This window comes from Hippichthys cyanospilos, chromosome 8 (genome assembly GCF_059441005.1).
Source record: "Hippichthys cyanospilos isolate Australia breed blue-spotted pipefish chromosome 8, RoL_Hcya_1.0, whole genome shotgun sequence".
NCBI classification, from domain to species: domain Eukaryota; kingdom Metazoa; phylum Chordata; class Actinopteri; order Syngnathiformes; family Syngnathidae; genus Hippichthys; species Hippichthys cyanospilos.
The window spans coordinates 4,325,459-4,343,560 of NC_142376.1; the positions used below are offsets into that span (position 1 = coordinate 4,325,459).

Here is an 18,102-nt window from a genome sequence, read left to right on the forward strand (position 1 = left end):
TAATTGTTATTCATAGCACGTTATTCATAGACGTTTTTTCGAACAAACAAAATGTAGTAAACACAATTCCGTTATTTTACCCAACGTGCCGATCGCCTCGACAGACACTACACACGCAGCGGCTAACGCATTAGCCGGCTAGCAGACTCAACAGGAAGCATTCTCGACTTTTAAAAAGGCGATGTCCTCTTTGACCTCGGCCTCCAGGAAGATCCCGGGCCTCAACACGTACACGGCGGAGCAGCCCGACAAAGAACAAGAGGTCGTGCCCACAGTCGCCTCCATGGCGGACGCCAAAGTCGAGGCGGATAAGATGACCTCGCTGGATCGCGTGGACGTACAGCTGGATTCAAAGAGCAGAGGTCTGCTTTGTCTTGTTTTGTTTTTCTCCGCGACGTCACAAAAATAATCTACTCGCCGCGATGACGGCAACGCTAAAGTTCCAAAAGACGAGCTAGCGGCTAGCTTTATCAGCGCCGGACATGATTAATACGGGCTGACGCGATAGGATCGTTACAAGAAACAAAACACCTTGCCATCTCTCACGCTTAATGGCCTTGCGCCTTTATTACTCGCACGCATAACTTAACCTTTGAATAAACGGAGAACCCAATCCAAAGTTGACGCTAATGTTCCTCACGTGTGTGCTAATTTACATGAAAAAAAGTATTCCACATTGTCAAGCTAAAGAATGAGACTAGACTTACTAGTATTACTAGGAAAACGCTGATTTCAACTAGTGCACTGTTTGGGCCCACTTATAAGACGTTGCCCTAGTAGAAGCTGGATATCAGTCTGTGATACTAAAATTTCATCCATAAACACAGTTCTGTGCACAAATTCTCTATAATTTCGTTTCATATTTTTAAAAAGAAAGTCAAGCCAGAAGTTTTCTTTTCGGTAAGTTCCTCAATCTTTGAGATACCGTCATGTATTATATATACATTTAAAGGGAATTAATAAATATGATTGTGGTTCCTGTTATTAGCATTGTTAGTATTATTATTATTATTATTATTGACGTTGTTATTATGACAATAGTAAATGTAAAATGAATTATACATTGTACATACTTAATTGTACATACTTTTCGGTAATTTCGTCAATCTTTGAGATACCGGCACGTGTATATATATTTTCGATACGCGAAACGATCTAGGGCGTTTCGATTCAAACTTTGGTTGGACCTGATTTGATTCCGGTTCGGTACAGTATGGCTCAGCTCCAGATCTTTTTTGTAGTCGTCAGCGTTTAATCCGTCACAATCGTCGCCAATAAAAGATAACGGGATAAGTATCTTGTTCTATTTCAAAGCGGAACGATTCAGCGACGGGATTTTCTCGTTTTTCGTTCCGTCCCTAATGTACATACGTATCACCTCGCATCGTATCCTTGTATATTTTCTTTTTTTTAGTACTTGACTCAGCGAGTAGTTTACGATGCAGTAAAGCCAAAATGCGCTTGGGGGGGGGGGGCGAAACGCCGCGCCGCCTGAGTTATTTGTCCCAATAAAATAATTAGCGTACGGGGAGTGCGGCGAAGAGAGTGAAAGCATTTTCATCAAGGAAGATCCCGGCCGCCCCGGCCTGATTTACTCGCCGCCGCCGCGGCTTAACAGTTGACCCGTCCAAGATGAATGTGTTTGCCCGCGCTGGGGGGGGGAAGGGGGGGGTGGTTGGGGGGGGGTCCTTATGCAAACGCAGAGATAAAACCCGCGGCGCGTGTGTCCTCTCTCGTCCCCGGCCAGGCTACCTGCCATCGCACACAGACATCAAGCTCTCGGATGAAGCGCCCCATGTGTTTTAATGTCGAGCGTCCGCCGGCGCCGCCAAAGCAATACATCTTTCCTGGCACTTACTTCCAGCGCGGTCACCATGAATGCTCTCCACTTTTTTTCCCTACCCATGCATGGACGCGCCGGCTCGCGCCGCGCCGCGCCCGCCTAATCCCTCCGAGGAGACTGTACAGATTTATACGCTCTCCAAACGGGACTCCTTTTTTTGGACCGGAGAGTTTTTTTTGCAAGGACCTTCATCTTTTTATGTAAATAGTGTACAGCGCGTTCCCGATGGAAGAAATGTGACACGCCTCTCTGAGAAGCGGTGGATCCGCGAGACTAATTCCGTCAGTCCTGAAAACGTTTGGCAAAAGAGGAATAGCGATGAGGAACATCCGTTTTCTTATAGGCCCCACGAAAACGCGCCGAGTTCGTCGTATTCGTGCTTTTTGCTGAATAGAGTTCTGCGTTTTATTTGATGAAGTCTGAAAATTCGAACCGCGCCGATGTTGATGATCGTAATGGCGGAACGCCAAATCTAAAATTTGAAGTCAATCGGAGCGACAGATCGACAAATTTTTACGTTAGAAACAAAAACAACATTTGACGTCGATTAACGTCAATTAACAGGATAGTTGTGATGCAACGCTAAATCTAAAATTGGAAGTCAATTGGAGCAGAGTTTTGGAGCGACAGCTCGCCAAATTTTTACGTTAGAAACAAAAACAACATTTGACGTCAATTAACGTCGATGGCACTCCTCGATTGTTTTGCCATTCACGTGAATGGCATTCAAAGTTAAAAAAACAAGACAGCAAATAAATTTCTCTTGAATGGCAAAATTGTTGTAAAATTCCAAATTATTCTCGTATGAATCTGCTGTTACTAAAGGTTACGTTGTAAAAACTTTTACGAAATAGACTCATCCAACTTTTGGGGTTTTCCATTTATCAACCTGTCCCCAAGATGACGCCAAAGCACCACTTTTTAAAATTCGCTTGAGCTTTGGCACCATCATGTAGCATTTTCAGGAAGAGGATGAACGTAAAAACAACGGATTATCAATAATAAAATTTCCATGTTCGAAAAAAGTATTAGAACATCCATTTGCCAGAACATAAGTCCCACGCAAACACGTCAAATTCGTCATATTCCATTTTTTTGCTGAATAGAGTTCTGCGTTTTATTTGATTAAGTCTGAAAATTTGAACCACGCCGATGTTGATGATAGTAATGACGCAACGCCAAATCTAAAATTTCAAGTCATTCGCAGCTAAAGCTCGCCCAATTTTTGATATTAAAGACAAAAAACAACATTTGACGTCAATTTACATGATAGTAATGGCGCGACATTAAATCTAAAATTGGAAGTCAATTGGAGCAGTTTTTTGGAGCGATAGCTGGCCAAATTTTTACATCAGAAACAAAAACAACATTTGACGTCAATTAACGTCAATGGCACTGATTGTTTTGCCATTCACATGAATGGCGTTCAAAGTTATAAAAAAACAAGACAGCAAACTAATTTCTCTCGAGTGGCAAAAATTGTTGTAAATTAGCACTTTCTGTTTGAATCCCGATGAATTTAAAAAAAAAAAAAGTATAGGAACCGTTTTCGCCAGCGCCTCTTATCCGGCCCACGAAAACACGGCGAGTTCGTCATATTCATGTCTTTTCCTGAATAGCGTTCTCCGTTTTATTTGATTAAATGTGAAAATTTGAACCACGCCGATGTTGTTAGTAATGGCGCAATGCTAAATCTAAAATTTGAAGTCAGTCGGAGCTACAGCTAGCCCAATTTGAAAAACAAACAAACAAAAAAATTGACGGGCGAATACGATGGTGAAAATGCTCATTTTACGGGGAAGCTTGAAAAGGAACAAAATCTTGAAGTGATGTCGGTTAATTTTCACGCTGCTTTCTACGAAATTCGCCGTTTCTCAAAACAGGAGTTTCCGCTACGGCGTTTGAAAACTTCTAGAAAAATAAATGAAACGGTACATTTTTTCGGTACATACGACGCCCAAAAAAATTCACCAAATTTCACCAAGTCGAGTTAAACCAGAAAACGTCTACAAAAACCTTTTTGTTTTCCTCTCTTGGGACTTTGTTTACTTTGACGTGGAAGCAGCTTATTGCCACTCCGAAAACAGCGACGCGGATTCATTACCACCTCCGTAATCGGCAACATCTTATCGGCGAGATTGCCATCAAATGAAGGCGGGCAATATCCAGTCCTGGAAGGACGGCCGCCACTTCCTCACCTTCTCAAATCGTTCCGCGTCATAACAAAAGTGCTAGCGGGATGGGAGATGAACGATACTCCCGGACCAGACATCTGGTCCGTTGAGGGTTCCCGCAAAAAAAAAAAAAAAAAAAAACTCAACATCGCGCGTCTTCAAAAAGACATTAGCGTTGGAAATGGATTGTTTTACGGGCAATTTGACATGTAAACAAGACGGTGAGGAAATTTTGCCCACGCTGTTGTGTATTTTCAGGAAGACAGCTAAAGTGCAACATACATTTTCTATAGTGGCCCACAAATGGCGCCGCTGACAGGTTTTATTTCCATTGGAGGTTAGTTTGTCGCTTTGCTTTAGACTCTCTCACCTTGAGAATCGGAAAATTCTGCGTTTTTTTTTTTTTTTTGCGTATTAGCATTTTTTTTGTTCAATTTGTTTGATTTTCTCAGCAGGTTTGCGAGTGTATTTTTTGAAGAATTTTGTGGATTTAATCACTTTTTTTTTTTTACGGACCAGCCTAACCTTTGACTACACAAATATTGTTCGATTTAAGATAAGAAAGAAATGTAAATTAATAACTGCCACAACACATTCCCGAAAACGTTTGTTTTGGACAAAATAGCTAAAATAACCACTTTTTTTTCGATACATACAATTTTTTTGATACATAAGATTTCCCCCCCAAAATAAACAAAAAATAGTAAAATAATAAATAAAAAATAGACAATTAATACAAATATATAAATAAATAAATAACTTGCAAAAATAAAAGAAATAATAAATGAAAAACTGCTATTTTTTAGCAATTTTTCTTCAAATTGCTCGAAATTTTCCAGTTTCTATTCTTCTACTTTCTACTTCCTGGTTGTAAAACGGTCACCGCTGATACCTTGAAGTAGGAAAAATTCAAACGTATCTTCTGGTAAACACAATGAATTCTTCCCTCAATCACAAGTTGTCCTGGTCCTGAGGAAGCAAAGCAGCCCCAGACAATCACAATTTCTTTGGATCATGTTTCTTCTTGGGATTTTGTTGCATACTTGACGTTGTTTCTGTTTAGCTCTTTTTTTTTTTTTACAGTATTTTAACTACTTTTCACCTGTTTGGGTTTGTTTTCACCATATTACCTAGGTAATAAAGTACTAATGTAATCGATTAGTACTTGATTGCCTAAAGCAATAGATTACTTTACCTAAAGTAATCAATTACTCAAGTTCCTTATGATCCTGGCAATGTGATAATTGTGCAGCCTTGCTTTGTTTTTACCAACTGGGTGAAATTTCAGCTCCCTGGTGTTTTTTTTTCAATGATTCCATTTGAATTAAAGATCAAAAGACTTTACAAAATACCACACAATTTACCACCTCTTCTTTTCACCTGTTTGGGTTCATTTTCACCCTATTACCTAAGTAACAAATTACTTATGTAATAGATTACTTTAGTACTTTATTGCCTAAAGTGATAGATGACCTTACCAAAAGTAATCAATTACTCAAGTTACTTAAGCTTCTGCGCTGTGTGATCGCAAAGCAGTTTTTACCCTCTGGGTGAAATTTCAGCTCCCAGGTGTCCTTTTTCAATGATTTCTATTTGAATTGAAGCTCAAAAGACTTACAAAAATACCGCACAATTTTTCAATCACCACCTATTCTTTTCACCTGTTTGGGTTCATTCTCACCCATTTACCTAGGTAATAAAGTACTTTTGTAATTGATTGCCTAATGTAATAGATTACTTGAGTACTTTATTACCAAAAGTAATTGGCGTACCTAAAATAATCCATCACTCGAGTTACTTAAGCTCCTGGCAGTGCGCTAACAAAGCGGTTTTTAACCATCTGGGTGAAATTTCATCTCCCTGGTGTCTTCTTTTTACTCTCTGGGTGAAATTTCAGCTCCCAGGTGTCCTTTTTCAATGATTTCCATTTGAATTAAAGCAAAGCAGTTTTTACCATCTGGGTGAAATTTCAGCTCCCCGGTGTCTTCTTTCAACGCTTCCCCAGCTGAACTCAGCTCTCCCATCTTGATAATTAAAATCAAGAGAAAAGTGAATTCGATATCTTGTCGGTTTTGTCACTGCGATATTAAAATTGAAGAAAAGAAAGCTTTGCGAGTAGTAAATTTGCATTAAAAAAAAAGACATACGGGCAAAATTCCACTTCATGGCAGTGAAAACCAAAGCAGCCTCGGACTCAAGCCGGGCCCCCGAGGAGCTCGCGGAGAAAAGGTTAGGGATTTGTCCGTCGGCGCCGAAGACGTATCTGCTGTCAGGCTGACTCGGCCCACGCGCCGTCTCTTTGCGATCAATGCTGGAAATCTATCGAGTTTTTTTTTTTCTTTTTTCTTTTTTCGGGGTTGTGTTTAAGTGTCGTCAGCGTTACGTGTCAGTAAGACGAATGGAGCCAGACGCTTTTTCGGGGGATCTCCGTGCCGTCGCTGAAGACTTTTTTTGCTCGTGATCTTTCATGTGAATACTCGTGGACTTGCGTGCATGATGCTTTCTTCCATGTTGCTTTGTATATTTTTATATATTGTAAAAAAAAAAAAAATGAAAAAATGTAAATTGCAGTATGTTCAGTTCTCAGTGGCTCATTTGGTTGATGTGATGTGATTATTCAATGAGTTGTTTGTGTTTTTTCGGGGGGGGGGGCAGAATAAAGTCAGCACATGACAAACGTTGGTGCATTTGGTCTTAAATATTTTATTCCATAAAGACGAAGAGATTTTTGATTTTTTTTTCACCAAAAAATATAGACAGGACACAAAAAAAGACAGTCGATTAAAAAAAAAAAAAAACACAAATGAAGGCTTTTATTTACAAAAAAACGACCTTGTAAGGCTTTTTTTCCTTGCAAAAAAAACAAAAAAACGACCACATATAGTAAGGCTTTTTTTTTTTTTTTAACAAAATACAACCATACCAATACAACCACCGTAAGGCTTTTTTTCCTCGCAAATAAAAAAGACCATGTAAAGTAAGGCTTTTTTTTCTTACAAAATACGACCAAGCAAGTCTTTTTTTTTCTCACCAAAAACGACCATGTATAGTAAGGCCCTTTTTTTTTCTCATCAAAAATGACCATGTATAGTAAGCCTTTTTTTTTTCCTCGCAAAAACAAAAAAAAGGACCTCGTAAGGCTTTTTTCTCAAAATACGACACAAATTTCTCACCAAAAACGACCATGTATAATAAGGCTTTTTTTTCTCATGAAAAACGACCACGTATAGTAAGGCTTTCTATTCCTCGCAAAAACAAAAAAAAGGACCATGTCTAGTAAGGCTTTTTTTCTTACAAAAAAACAACCATGTATATAGTAAGGCTTTTTTATCTAGTCGAAAAAAAAACATGTATAGTAAGGCTTTTTTTTCTCACCGGCTTTTTTCTCAAAATACGACACAAATTTCTCACCAAAAACGACCATGTATAATAAGGCTCTTTTTTTTTTCTCATGAAAAACGACCACATATAGTAAGGCTTTCTTTTCCTCGCAAAAACAAAAAAAAGGACCATGTCTAGTAAGGCTTTTTTTTTCTCACAAAAAACGATCATGTATAGTAAGGCTTTTTTTTTATCATGAAAAACGACCATGTATAGTAAGGCTTTTTTCATCCAAAAAAAACAAAAAAACAACCATGTATATATAGTAAGGCTTTTTTTTCTCATAAATAACAACAACTGATAGTAAGGCTTTTGTTTTTTTAACAAAAAAACGACCATGTATAGTAAGGATTTATTTCCTCGCAAAAAAAATGTATAGTGAGGCTTTTTTTACACAAAATACGACCATGTATAGTAAGGCTTTTGTTTTCTCATTGAAAATGACCATTTATACTAAGATTTTTTTTTCCACAATAAATCACCATGTATAGTAAGGCTTTAAAAAAAAAAATCCCTAAAAAAACCTATGTATAGTAAGGCATTTTTTGTCCGCAATAAATCACCATGTATAGTAAGGCATTTTTTCTTTGAATAACCATCTATTATAACATGTTCAACAACGCGTTTTTTTTTTCTTTTCCAAAAGATACCCGAAACAAAAAAATAAGGCAATCCCTCCTCCAAAACGACGGCGTACAATCAGTCGTTTCTTCAAGCGTGTATACTTTCGACTTTGCTCCGTCTCGGCAAAAGTTCCGAAAGCTTGGCGCGGGTCCGATGACGTCTGAGGACAATTAGCATCACGTAGCGGCGGGAATCAAATGGGCCACTTCCACCCACTCCCCCGCTGCGCCGCAAATTAATTATCCCTTTTCCCCGGGAAGAAAGTGGAAGAGTCGCACCTTGAATGAGTAATGCCCCGCCGCACAATAACCCGCAGCAATCGCCGGGCGCCACAACGCGGAATTGATGAGCGTGTTTCCTTTCATCCGGCGCCACATTACGGCGGCGGAGTAGCATCCATTAGCGATTGTTGTCGCCTTTCAATTAGATTGGACTCTGCCGGCACATCTCGAGAGAGAGCGCCGGAGAGGGAGGATGGAGCGAGGGCGTCTACGAGAAGGTTCCCGGGGCGCTGGCGGCAAACGGGACTGATGAAGATGGCCGGGAGACGTTTGGGGCGGCGTCCGAGGCCGTTTGAGATGATTTGGATGGAAGCCTTGGAATCGCCCCTTAGGAATCGCCACGATAAAACCGGAAAGTATTTTCTTCTTCAAAGTCGTGGAGGAAAGAAAGAAGCTCATGTTTGATGCAAAGTCCAAAACAAGTCTGATAAGATGACCGAACCAATAAAGCCCACGTCGACAAATCCAATTATTCAAAGCCTGGCCGAATTTCGTTTGTCTCGTGGGAAATTACATGAGAAAGAGGAAGATGTAGTTCTAAAAGATTAAAAAAACAAATAAAAAACTATTCCGCAGAAGCAAAACCGGCAGGACAAAAAATGTCAAATGTAATTGTCATATTGCAAAACGTGACATTTGTATACGGGTGTGTAGACTTTTTTATATCTCGTGGAAAGACTCCTTTTTTCTTTTTTCCCCACACAAAAAAACGTCGAAAATGTCACATTTCCTACAACTGTTTACATTTTTTGTCACTTTCTCAAGAGATGATACCGATTTAACATGCATGTTTATTGACCATCAAGACATCCTAATGAGTTTTTGTGGTCATTATGTCATCCAATGGGGATATATTTACAAAATGATTGCACATTTAGAAATGTCTCATGAAGAGCTTTTGTTTGAGGTATGACTTGATGTGGTTTGTTACTAATGCATTTCTGAACTTTTTAGAGGTAAACTGTATTCAAAAATGTGTTTTTTGGTCATTGTGACATCCAGTGACGATATGGTTACAAAATTATTACATATTGAGAAATGTCTCATCAAGCTCTTTTCTTTGAGGTATTACTTCATGTGGTTTGTCACTAACGTATTTCTGTCCTTGATAGTGTCCTAAAAAATGTTTTTTGGACATTATGTAATCGGGTAAGGATAGATCTACTAAATTATTCCACATTTAGAAATGTCTCATGAAGACCTTTTGTTTGAGGTATGACTTGATGTGGTTTGTTACTAATGCATTTCTGAACTTTTTAGAGGTAAACTGTATTCAAAGATGTGTTTTTTGGTCATTGTGACATCCAGTGACGATATGGTTACAAAATTATTACATATTGAGAAATGTCTCATCAAGCCCTTTTCTTTGAGGTATTACTTCATGTGGTTTTTCACTAACGTATTTCTGTCCTTGATAGTGTCCTAAAAAATGTTTTTTGGACGTCATGTAATCGGGTAAGGATATATCTACTAAATTATTCCACATTTAGAAATGTCTCATGAAGAGCTTTTGTTTGAGGTATGACTTGATGTGGTTTGTTACTAATGCATTTCTGAACTTTTTAGAGGTAAACTGTATTCAAAAATGTGTTTTTTGGTCATTGTGACATCCAGTGACGATATGGTTACAAAATTATTACATATTGAGAAATGTCTCATCAAGCCCTTTTCTTTGAGGTATTACTTCATGTGGTTTTTCACTAACGTATTTCTGTCCTTGATAGTGTCCTAAAAAATGTTTTTTGGACGTCATGTAATCGGGTAAGGATATATCTACTAAATTATTCCACATTTAGAAATCTCACATCAATAGCTTTTGTTTGAGGTATGACTTGATGTGGTTTGTTACTAATGCATTTCTGAACTTTTTAGAGGTAAACTGTATTCAAAAATGTGTTTTTTGGTCATTGTGACATCCAGTGACGATATGGTTACAAAATTATTACATATTGAGAAATGTCTCATCAAGCTCTTTTCTTTGAGGTATTACTTTATGTGGTTTGTCACTAACGTATTTCTGTCCTTGATAGTGTCCTAAAAAAGGTTTTTTGGACATTATGTAATCGGGTAAGAATATATCTACTAAATTATTCCACATTTAGAAATCTCACATCAAGAGCTTTTGTTTGAGGTATGACTCAATGTGGTTTGTTCCAAATAGATTTCTGACGCTATTGGCGAAATTTGAACGAATTTTTCTTAATTGTTGTTTTTTTCAGATCTGAATAACTCTTCCATCAGCCACATCAAAGAATGGAGAAAAAAAAAAAACATATCGTCATATAAAAATACATTTATTCTGAACAGTTTCAAAATGTACTCACAGTAAGAAAAAGGACAAACACAAAAATTCATCGGTAATACTAATAAGAGATCATGCACATTGCTTGGCCGTTGCACAAGTGGACTATCCAACAAGGTGTTTCATTGAAGTTTATTTCATGTTTCAAGAAAGCTTTCAAAACACTATGACAGAGAACAATTGCTCACCCTAACGTAGTCATAAATGTATTATTACTGTATTTCTTTTTACAGTTAATTAGGGCATGCAAGTGTAAAAACGCCGACGGTATTTGAGTAGTGAGACATTAGACATGGAAATAATGCGTTGAAATGAAGCAATCCAGATTTACATCCCTTCTGATTTTATGTACAGTACACCCTCTCTTTGTGTTTTTTCCGCAAACTTTAACAGTTTAGTAGGATTTTGGACAAAAAGTGAATGAGACGCAACTAGTAGAAAAGTAGCACATTTTCAACTTTTTTGTTTTTTTTACAGGGAACTCCTGTTATATCACATTTTTCTTTTGTGATTCTTTTCTATAATTGGCTGAAATTAGAATTATGGACCTTGAATGTAGTAGCATGTGCTATCGCTAGTTGATTCTGCAAAGCAGAAAACACGGCAATATATTCGATTGCGAGTAGTGGTGCAACAGATCATCTTGTCCTACCCATCACACATGACCATTTGGGCCACGCGTGACTCGCAGCTTGGTTAAAAACAATCTCCGTAACTAATAATTAAGTAACTAGCTAAGTTTGCTGATATCTAGCTAGTTAACTAGCTAGCAAAGTAACAAGGTTGCATCTATCTATCTATCTATCTATCTATCTATCTATCTATCTATCTATCTATCTAAACTAGTAACTAGCTAGTTAATTATTAGCTAAGTAACGTGTAAGTTGTTACTAGCAGCTGCTAGGTACTTGCAGCTAATACCTAGATAAGTAATTAGCTAGCTATGTAGCGAGTTAAGTAGCTAGCTAGCTAAGAAGCAGCGTGTTAAGCAGCAGCTAGCTAAGTCATCTATATATCTAACCAATAAACTTTTTCATAGAGATCACACATGACCTTCTGGGCCACATATGAATAGCTAACTAGCTAGCTAAGTTATTTATCTGGTAACTAGCTAGTTAATTACTAGCTAAGCAACTCGTTCGCCGATATGTTGCTAAGTAACTAGCTAGCTATAGTACATAGCTAGTTTAGCTAGGGAGTTAGCTGGCTAAGCAGCAGTTTGCTAAGCAGCTGCTAGCAAAGTAGTTAGCTAACCAGCTATCATCAAATTGTGATGTAAAATAAGTGAAAACACATTTTTTTCTTTTGTTTGACCTGATCCATGAATCGAATCCTTAATCTGATCCCAGCAAAGCTTTTTTTTTTTTTTTTTTAATCTGTTGCACCCCTACCTTCTAGTATGGTTGTATGCTGTTTCTATGTGTTGCTACATTTACGCTAAAATTCACGACAAAAGTGGCACTTTGATGTCCATTTCAGTCGACGGTAGAGAGAGGACTAATGTCAAAATGGCTGACCCCTGAGATGGACAGAACTGGGTGAATTGATCAGTTTTGGAGCAAGCATTTTGCGGTACAGACGTAAAATTTTTATGCAGGTTTTAAACAGGGCTCACGATCAAAGTTTTCGATGTTGACGTATTTGTGAAGTTCTTCAATGTAAAGTTACATCTTTTTTGTGCCGTTTCCTACTAAGTACCTCATGTTTCCCTGAAACACTTCCTAGAGTCTAGCTTGGCATATGAATCTTGATCCTTAACTCATTCAATCCCAAAGACGTATTTTTACGTTTTTTTTTTTTTTTTTCCAATAAAATCAGAAGTACTTATGGTATTTTTTCTTTTTTTAAGTGCTTGGCTAGAGGAGGTTCCGAAAATGGATTGCACAAAATTAATTAAGTCCTAAAGTAATCATTATGTAATTAAGTACTAAAGCTTGAATGCGGGAAAAAAAAAGGGAAAAAAAAACTAAAAAAAAAAAAAAATATATATATATATATATATATATATATATATATATATTTGTGTTGGTACTGAATGAGATATGAATAAGTACCCGGAATTGAATGTAAAACGTAAAACTCCGTCTTTGGGATGGAATGAGTTTTAAGTATTGTAAAGACGCTCGAGTCCATTTGTTGCGAAGAGATGAGCGGGAACGATAGCGACTATCAGCATGAAAGAACGATTATTGAAAAGAGAAGCCAACAAAGCCGACGATTGCAGCACAATTGAAACACAACATTGTGTACTTACTGGGTGTATAACAGTGTGCGTGTCTATTCAGACGTTAGTACAGTTTGGATATTCCCTGGTTACAATTCGATCCATATTCCTCGCCATTGATCCTGGGAAGCAAGAAGACAAAGAATTAGCCCGCAAGTCATCACAGATGAAGCTCACCATCCGATTTGGCCGCGTTTCCCGCGCATCAAGCGGACGAATGGAGAAAGGGGGCGGGGCCTGTGGCCAAGTGGCCCGCGGCAGGCCGAGGGGGTCGGAATAAATGTAACGAGTTGGAAATGTGCAGACGCCGGCGGGTTTGAAAGGTGAAAGTCGACAGTCTGGCTCGGGAGCACGCCCGAGGTCAGGATGAAGATTTATAAACAGATAAAAAGTCGAATAAGTAGCAAAAAGGTAGTCGCTCCGGAATTGGGAAAAATAAACATTGCGCCGGCAAAGTAATGACAAATCTGGCGAGTCCCCATCTTGACATTTAGTTTGAGATGCGACTCGATGTTGTGCCTTTCAAAGACGTTTCTCACTTTGTTACCGGTGAACTTTAAAGCAATATATTCTTTTGTTCGTATCATCATCTCATGAGGATATATTGACAATATAATTATGGATTTGGCGAGTCCTCGTCGTGACCTTTAGTTTGAGGTGCGACTTGATGTGGTTTTTGTGAAAAGAGATTTCTGACTTTGTTCCAGGTGAACTTTAAAACAATCATAAAGGCGTTCCGTGATTGTATATTGACAATACGATTATGGATCTGGAGAGTCCTTATCATGACCTTTAGATAGAGGTGCGACTTGAGGTTGTTTGTTTCAAACATATTTCTGATCTAGATACAGGTACACTTTAAAAGTATGTTTTCGGGTTATCACATCATTCCATGAGGACATATTTACAAAATGGATGCACATTCAGAATCTTCTCGTGAAGACCTTTAGTTTGAGGTATGACTCGATGTGGTTTGGGGCGAACAAATTTCTGACGTTGTTATCGGCGAACTTTATCGAAAAAGTTTTTTTTTTTTTCCCTATCCATGTCATCCCATAAAGACAGATTGACAAAATAATTCCAGATCTGACAAGCCCTCATCTGGACCTTCAATTAGATATGTGACTCATCATAGTTTGGTGTAAATAGATTTTTGACGATCCCATATTTGTAGATTTTCACTTTGCTTAAGATCGTTAACTAGAAAATCAACGTCGTGATTCTCAAGTTTTCTCGTGCTGATTTGTGAGGAAGAGTGAAAGTGCGTATGCAGTGAGAGAGCGCCTGTTTTTTTTTTTCCTCCCCCCATCTTAACCTTCCTAAATGGGCAAGTTGTAGTTACTCGGCAGCAGGATCGCGCATGAGCAATCGTCAGTCCGAACTGATTACTCCGCGGATTCAATTAGGAATTCAAAATTGTGCCTGTCCAATTCACTTCCCGATGCTCAAATCTTCTTTTTAACCTTTAGGGGAAGGTTAATGGAGTTTTCGTCTCCGAGTGGAAACACTGGATTTCCCTCAAGTTCATCTGAGCAGTTAGAAAATGCAATAACATTTTCTGTTGGGGGGGGGGGGCTGCTGTTTATGTGCTTTGGCGACAGAATGATTACATTACTGCGTCATACTTTCACCTGGCACAGATACTGGCTAGAGCTGATATGATATGATAGAGCTAATATTCCTTTCAATTGTTTTTTTTTTTTTTTGGGGGGGGGGGTCACGTAATCGCGACAGAAGATAATACAAAATGAGAACTAGACAACTGCCAATTTTCTTGCAGTTTGAAGGAAAATGGAAATAATGAGATATAAGGTATATGTCTGTTTATATGTATATTTTTTGTGGGGGGGGTTACCTAAAGTACTGGTGGTATCGATACTTGGTATCGGTGAGCACTCACCGATACCACTGCATTGCTTTTTTCAAGCTTCTTTTCTGATGTTTATTTTGTCATGGTTGTTTCAACATCATTGCATTTATTTCATTGACCTTATTAGTTTTCTTCATATTTTAAAAATTCGTTGGTTTAAAAAAGAGAATGACTTTGAATTTTAAAAATTAACTGTTTTAAAAAACAGAATTACTTAAAAAAAATAGGTATGATTGTTTAAAGCATTTTATTTATTTTTATGCATACTTGTAAACTGTATTTTTATGCTTTTTGTTCTGTTTTCGTGGGCATTATTTTTAATTTTATTGTTTTTAATTTGCATTTATTTCTCAGTTTTACATTAATTTAAATTAGTATTTTCTCCATATCTTATTACATCTTTATAAACCATATTTCTTTTGACTGTACTGCCTTTTTAAAGCTTTTTGCCCCGATGTTTAGTTTGATATCATTATTTTTTACCCTAATTTTATTTCTTTTAATGACCTCTTTAGTTTTCTGCATACTATTAAATGTAAAAAAAAAAGAAATTTATCAATAATTGTTTCCACGGTTTAATTTATTTTCATGCCTATTTATAAACTGTATTTTTATCCTATTTTTCTTCTAATTTTTGGGGGCATTAGTATTATTTATATTATTACTATCCATTTTATTGTTTTTAATTTGCATTTATTTCTCAGTTTTCCATTAAGTTAAAGTAGTATTTTCCCCATATGTTTTTACATCTTTATAAACCATATTTCTTTTGACTGTATTGCCTTTTTAAAGCTTATTTTTCCTGATGTTTAGTTTGTTATCATTATATTTGACCCTAATCTTATTTCTTTCAATGACCTCTTTACTTTTCTGCACACTGTTAAATATGAAAAAAAAGGGTTATTTATCAATAATTTTTTCCACGGTTTAATTTATTTTCATGCCTATTTATGAACTGTATTTTTATCCTATTTTTCTTCTATTTTTCAGGGGGCATTTTTTTTATTATTATTATTATTATTATTATTATTATTATTATTATATTTTCAAATAAGAAAGAAATCCCTTCAAGCCGCCGCATGTCATGGACAACAGCAATAAAGCAAAAGCTTTTAACGTCTAAGCTATTAATAGCGATATAATCCAAAGGGCGACCCTACAAGAGCGAGAGCCCGTGATGGATCTGACGCTTCTGGCACGCCTGATTGGAAACACTTCCATCTTCAAAAAAGACTCAACGTGAGACTTGAGGGATTTGATTGAAAATAAAAAGTCAATGACTTTCACTCTGCCTGCCCGATAAAAAAAAAAAAAAAAACCTCGTCAACAATCGCTGCTTGTTTCACACTGGCGGCCGCTTGGAAAGAAAGAAGCATCAGACGAAGAAAAGGTGTCAAGAAAAAAATTTCTGCAGGCTTCGGGACACGTGAGAGGAATGGATTGAATGCCTCTGTCGATCAAAAGAAGGCATTATTAACTTAGAATTTAAAAAAAAATTAAATTGCATCTCAGGGGGCGGCATGCTACGCTAGATTTTTAGCGCTGTGATGAGAGTATGCCAGTTTACTGTCATTTAAAAAAAAACATAAAATAAAATGTCAGAAGAACATCTGAGATTTGTTTTTGGTTTATGAGAGGCACTTTAAATCTGTGGTTCTCAAAGTGAGGTCCGCGGACCCCCGGGTTTCCATGAAAAACTACCTTTCAAGGCCGACAGAATATCGTGTGCTATGTCAATGTAAATACGGGTGCAGCCATATGAAAGAATGACTTCCATTCTTCAGTTAATCCACAAAAAAAGTATGAATTTTGTTTGAGTATTTTCGTTTTTTTTTTTTTTTTAGTTTGTTTGTTTTCTTAAAAAATAAGTACAAAAAAGTATATACTTTTTGTTTGTTGGCACTTAGGAGGAAAAATATTTTTAAAAATTAGGTAAATGTGCAATAAAGTTATGGTCATAAATGAAATTCTACAAAAACAAGATCGATTGTTTTTTTTTTTGCTTCTTTATATTGTTTTGTTTAAAAAAAAATCAAGACAAACATTTTGCATTTTCCCGCCATTAGTTACTTTGTATTTAGAGGGCAAATTTGCAAAAGTCTAAGCACCCCATGCTGGAAAGTGAGCCGGCGCTTTTGAATAAAGGACATTCATAAGCCTCTTGCAAGCGACAGCTTCACTCGAAATCCCGCATTAACGTGTCACAAATGCTCCTGCGCTCCATTTCACGCTGTCGCCTTCGCGTCGAAACTGTCATTTGTCAAGTGACAAAAAAAATAAAACCTACCTCGTTTCCTGGCATCCAACTCCTTTTCCATGAAGTCCTTCTCGGAGGGAAAGTCGGCGAGGTTGACCTTGGACATGTTGTCCTTCTGACTGACGGTGCTGATCACTTCGGGTTCCTTTTCCCGGCTGTCCTCCGTCTCCACGTGGATCCAGGGGATTTTCCTATTTTTTTTTCAGACGGGCACAGAGCAGGACGACCGTGTGGGGATTCGATGAGAGGGGGGAAGTGGATGAAGGTTCCAAATTTCGGGGGGGGGCCTCACCTCTTGAACTTGTAGATGAAGAACGCCGCTAAGCCGACAAACACCACGGAAATCATCACCAACATGGCCGACCCGCTGTGAAGGCTGCTCGAGTCCACCAGGGGCGCTTAAAAAGAAAGAAAAAAATAAATACGACCACATATTCACATGAGGAACCTCGTTTGTCTCATTTGCAGCTCGTTTAGGCAGAAAATTAGTTGGACCAAAACGGCCATTATCAACTTAATAGCGGTAAGTGGTAAAAATCGAGCTTTTGCAAAAATGGCATTCTGGAATTATTGAAGGTATGGTTTATTTTCCAAAAGGGAAATCTAACTTAGAGTGAGCAACCATCCAACATAATTTAAACATATTTTAGATTTAAACACACATATATGTGCCTTTAAGAGGCGGGGCCCGGTAAGTGTAGCATCAGCAAGATTGTGTGTGAGTGTGAGCTGTGGTCAACAGCAGCTTCTTTATACGTGTGCTTAATTTGTTACATAAATTACAGACAAGTCTGTTTAACACTGAAAAAAAAGGTAAATATTGCTTTGCAAATAAAAATTAATCACAGGTAAGTGTACTAGAAAAAAAATAAAAATACGATCAATGTTGTTAAGACTAATTAACGGGAGATTTTTTTTAAACAAATTCACATGGGAAACGTCAGCCCGTTGAGGCTGCAAACTCGGGCCAAAAAGGCCATCATTTTGATACCAAACAACTGGGCAATTAACTGAATTAATATCGTAATTCCCCAAATATAGGATGCACCTGTATATACGGTAGTACGCACCCTTGATTTGAGGGTCAAATTCAGGTTTTTACTAAATAACCATGGAAAACCGTTCGTGTTCTCTAACCGGTGCATC

At 37.6% G+C, this 18,102-nt stretch overlaps 2 protein-coding genes across 3 annotated transcripts in view; one reads left to right on the forward strand and one right to left on the reverse strand.

Moving 5' to 3' along the window:
* The window catches only part of LOC148419885 (VPS10 domain-containing receptor SorCS1-like), a 73,506-nt gene extending 64,337 nt beyond the window's left edge, over window positions 1–9,169 (forward strand). The window contains exons 26-27 of one of the 2 annotated variants that reach the window (XM_088421871.1): window positions 208–362; window positions 8,450–9,169. In XM_088421871.1, the coding sequence (XP_088277997.1) occupies window positions 208–362; window positions 8,450–8,553 (259 nt within the window). In that variant the 3' untranslated portion in view covers window positions 8,554–9,169. Of the gene's footprint in view, window positions 1–207; window positions 363–1,747; window positions 4,774–8,449 lie in introns of those variants that run through there. The other variant, XM_088421872.1, reaches the window with a different exon arrangement.
* A 1,409-nt stretch (window positions 9,170–10,578) lies between these two features.
* sorcs3b (sortilin related VPS10 domain containing receptor 3b) overlaps window positions 10,579–18,102 on the reverse strand; it is a 72,249-nt gene continuing 64,725 nt past the window's right edge. The window contains exons 25-27 of the mRNA XM_088421647.1: window positions 17,249–17,354; window positions 16,987–17,147; window positions 10,579–12,951 (exon numbers count right to left, since the gene is read on the reverse strand). Coding sequence (XP_088277773.1) covers window positions 12,887–12,951; window positions 16,987–17,147; window positions 17,249–17,354 — 332 coding nt within the window. The 3' untranslated portion in view covers window positions 10,579–12,886. The remainder of the gene's footprint in view (window positions 12,952–16,986; window positions 17,148–17,248; window positions 17,355–18,102) is intronic.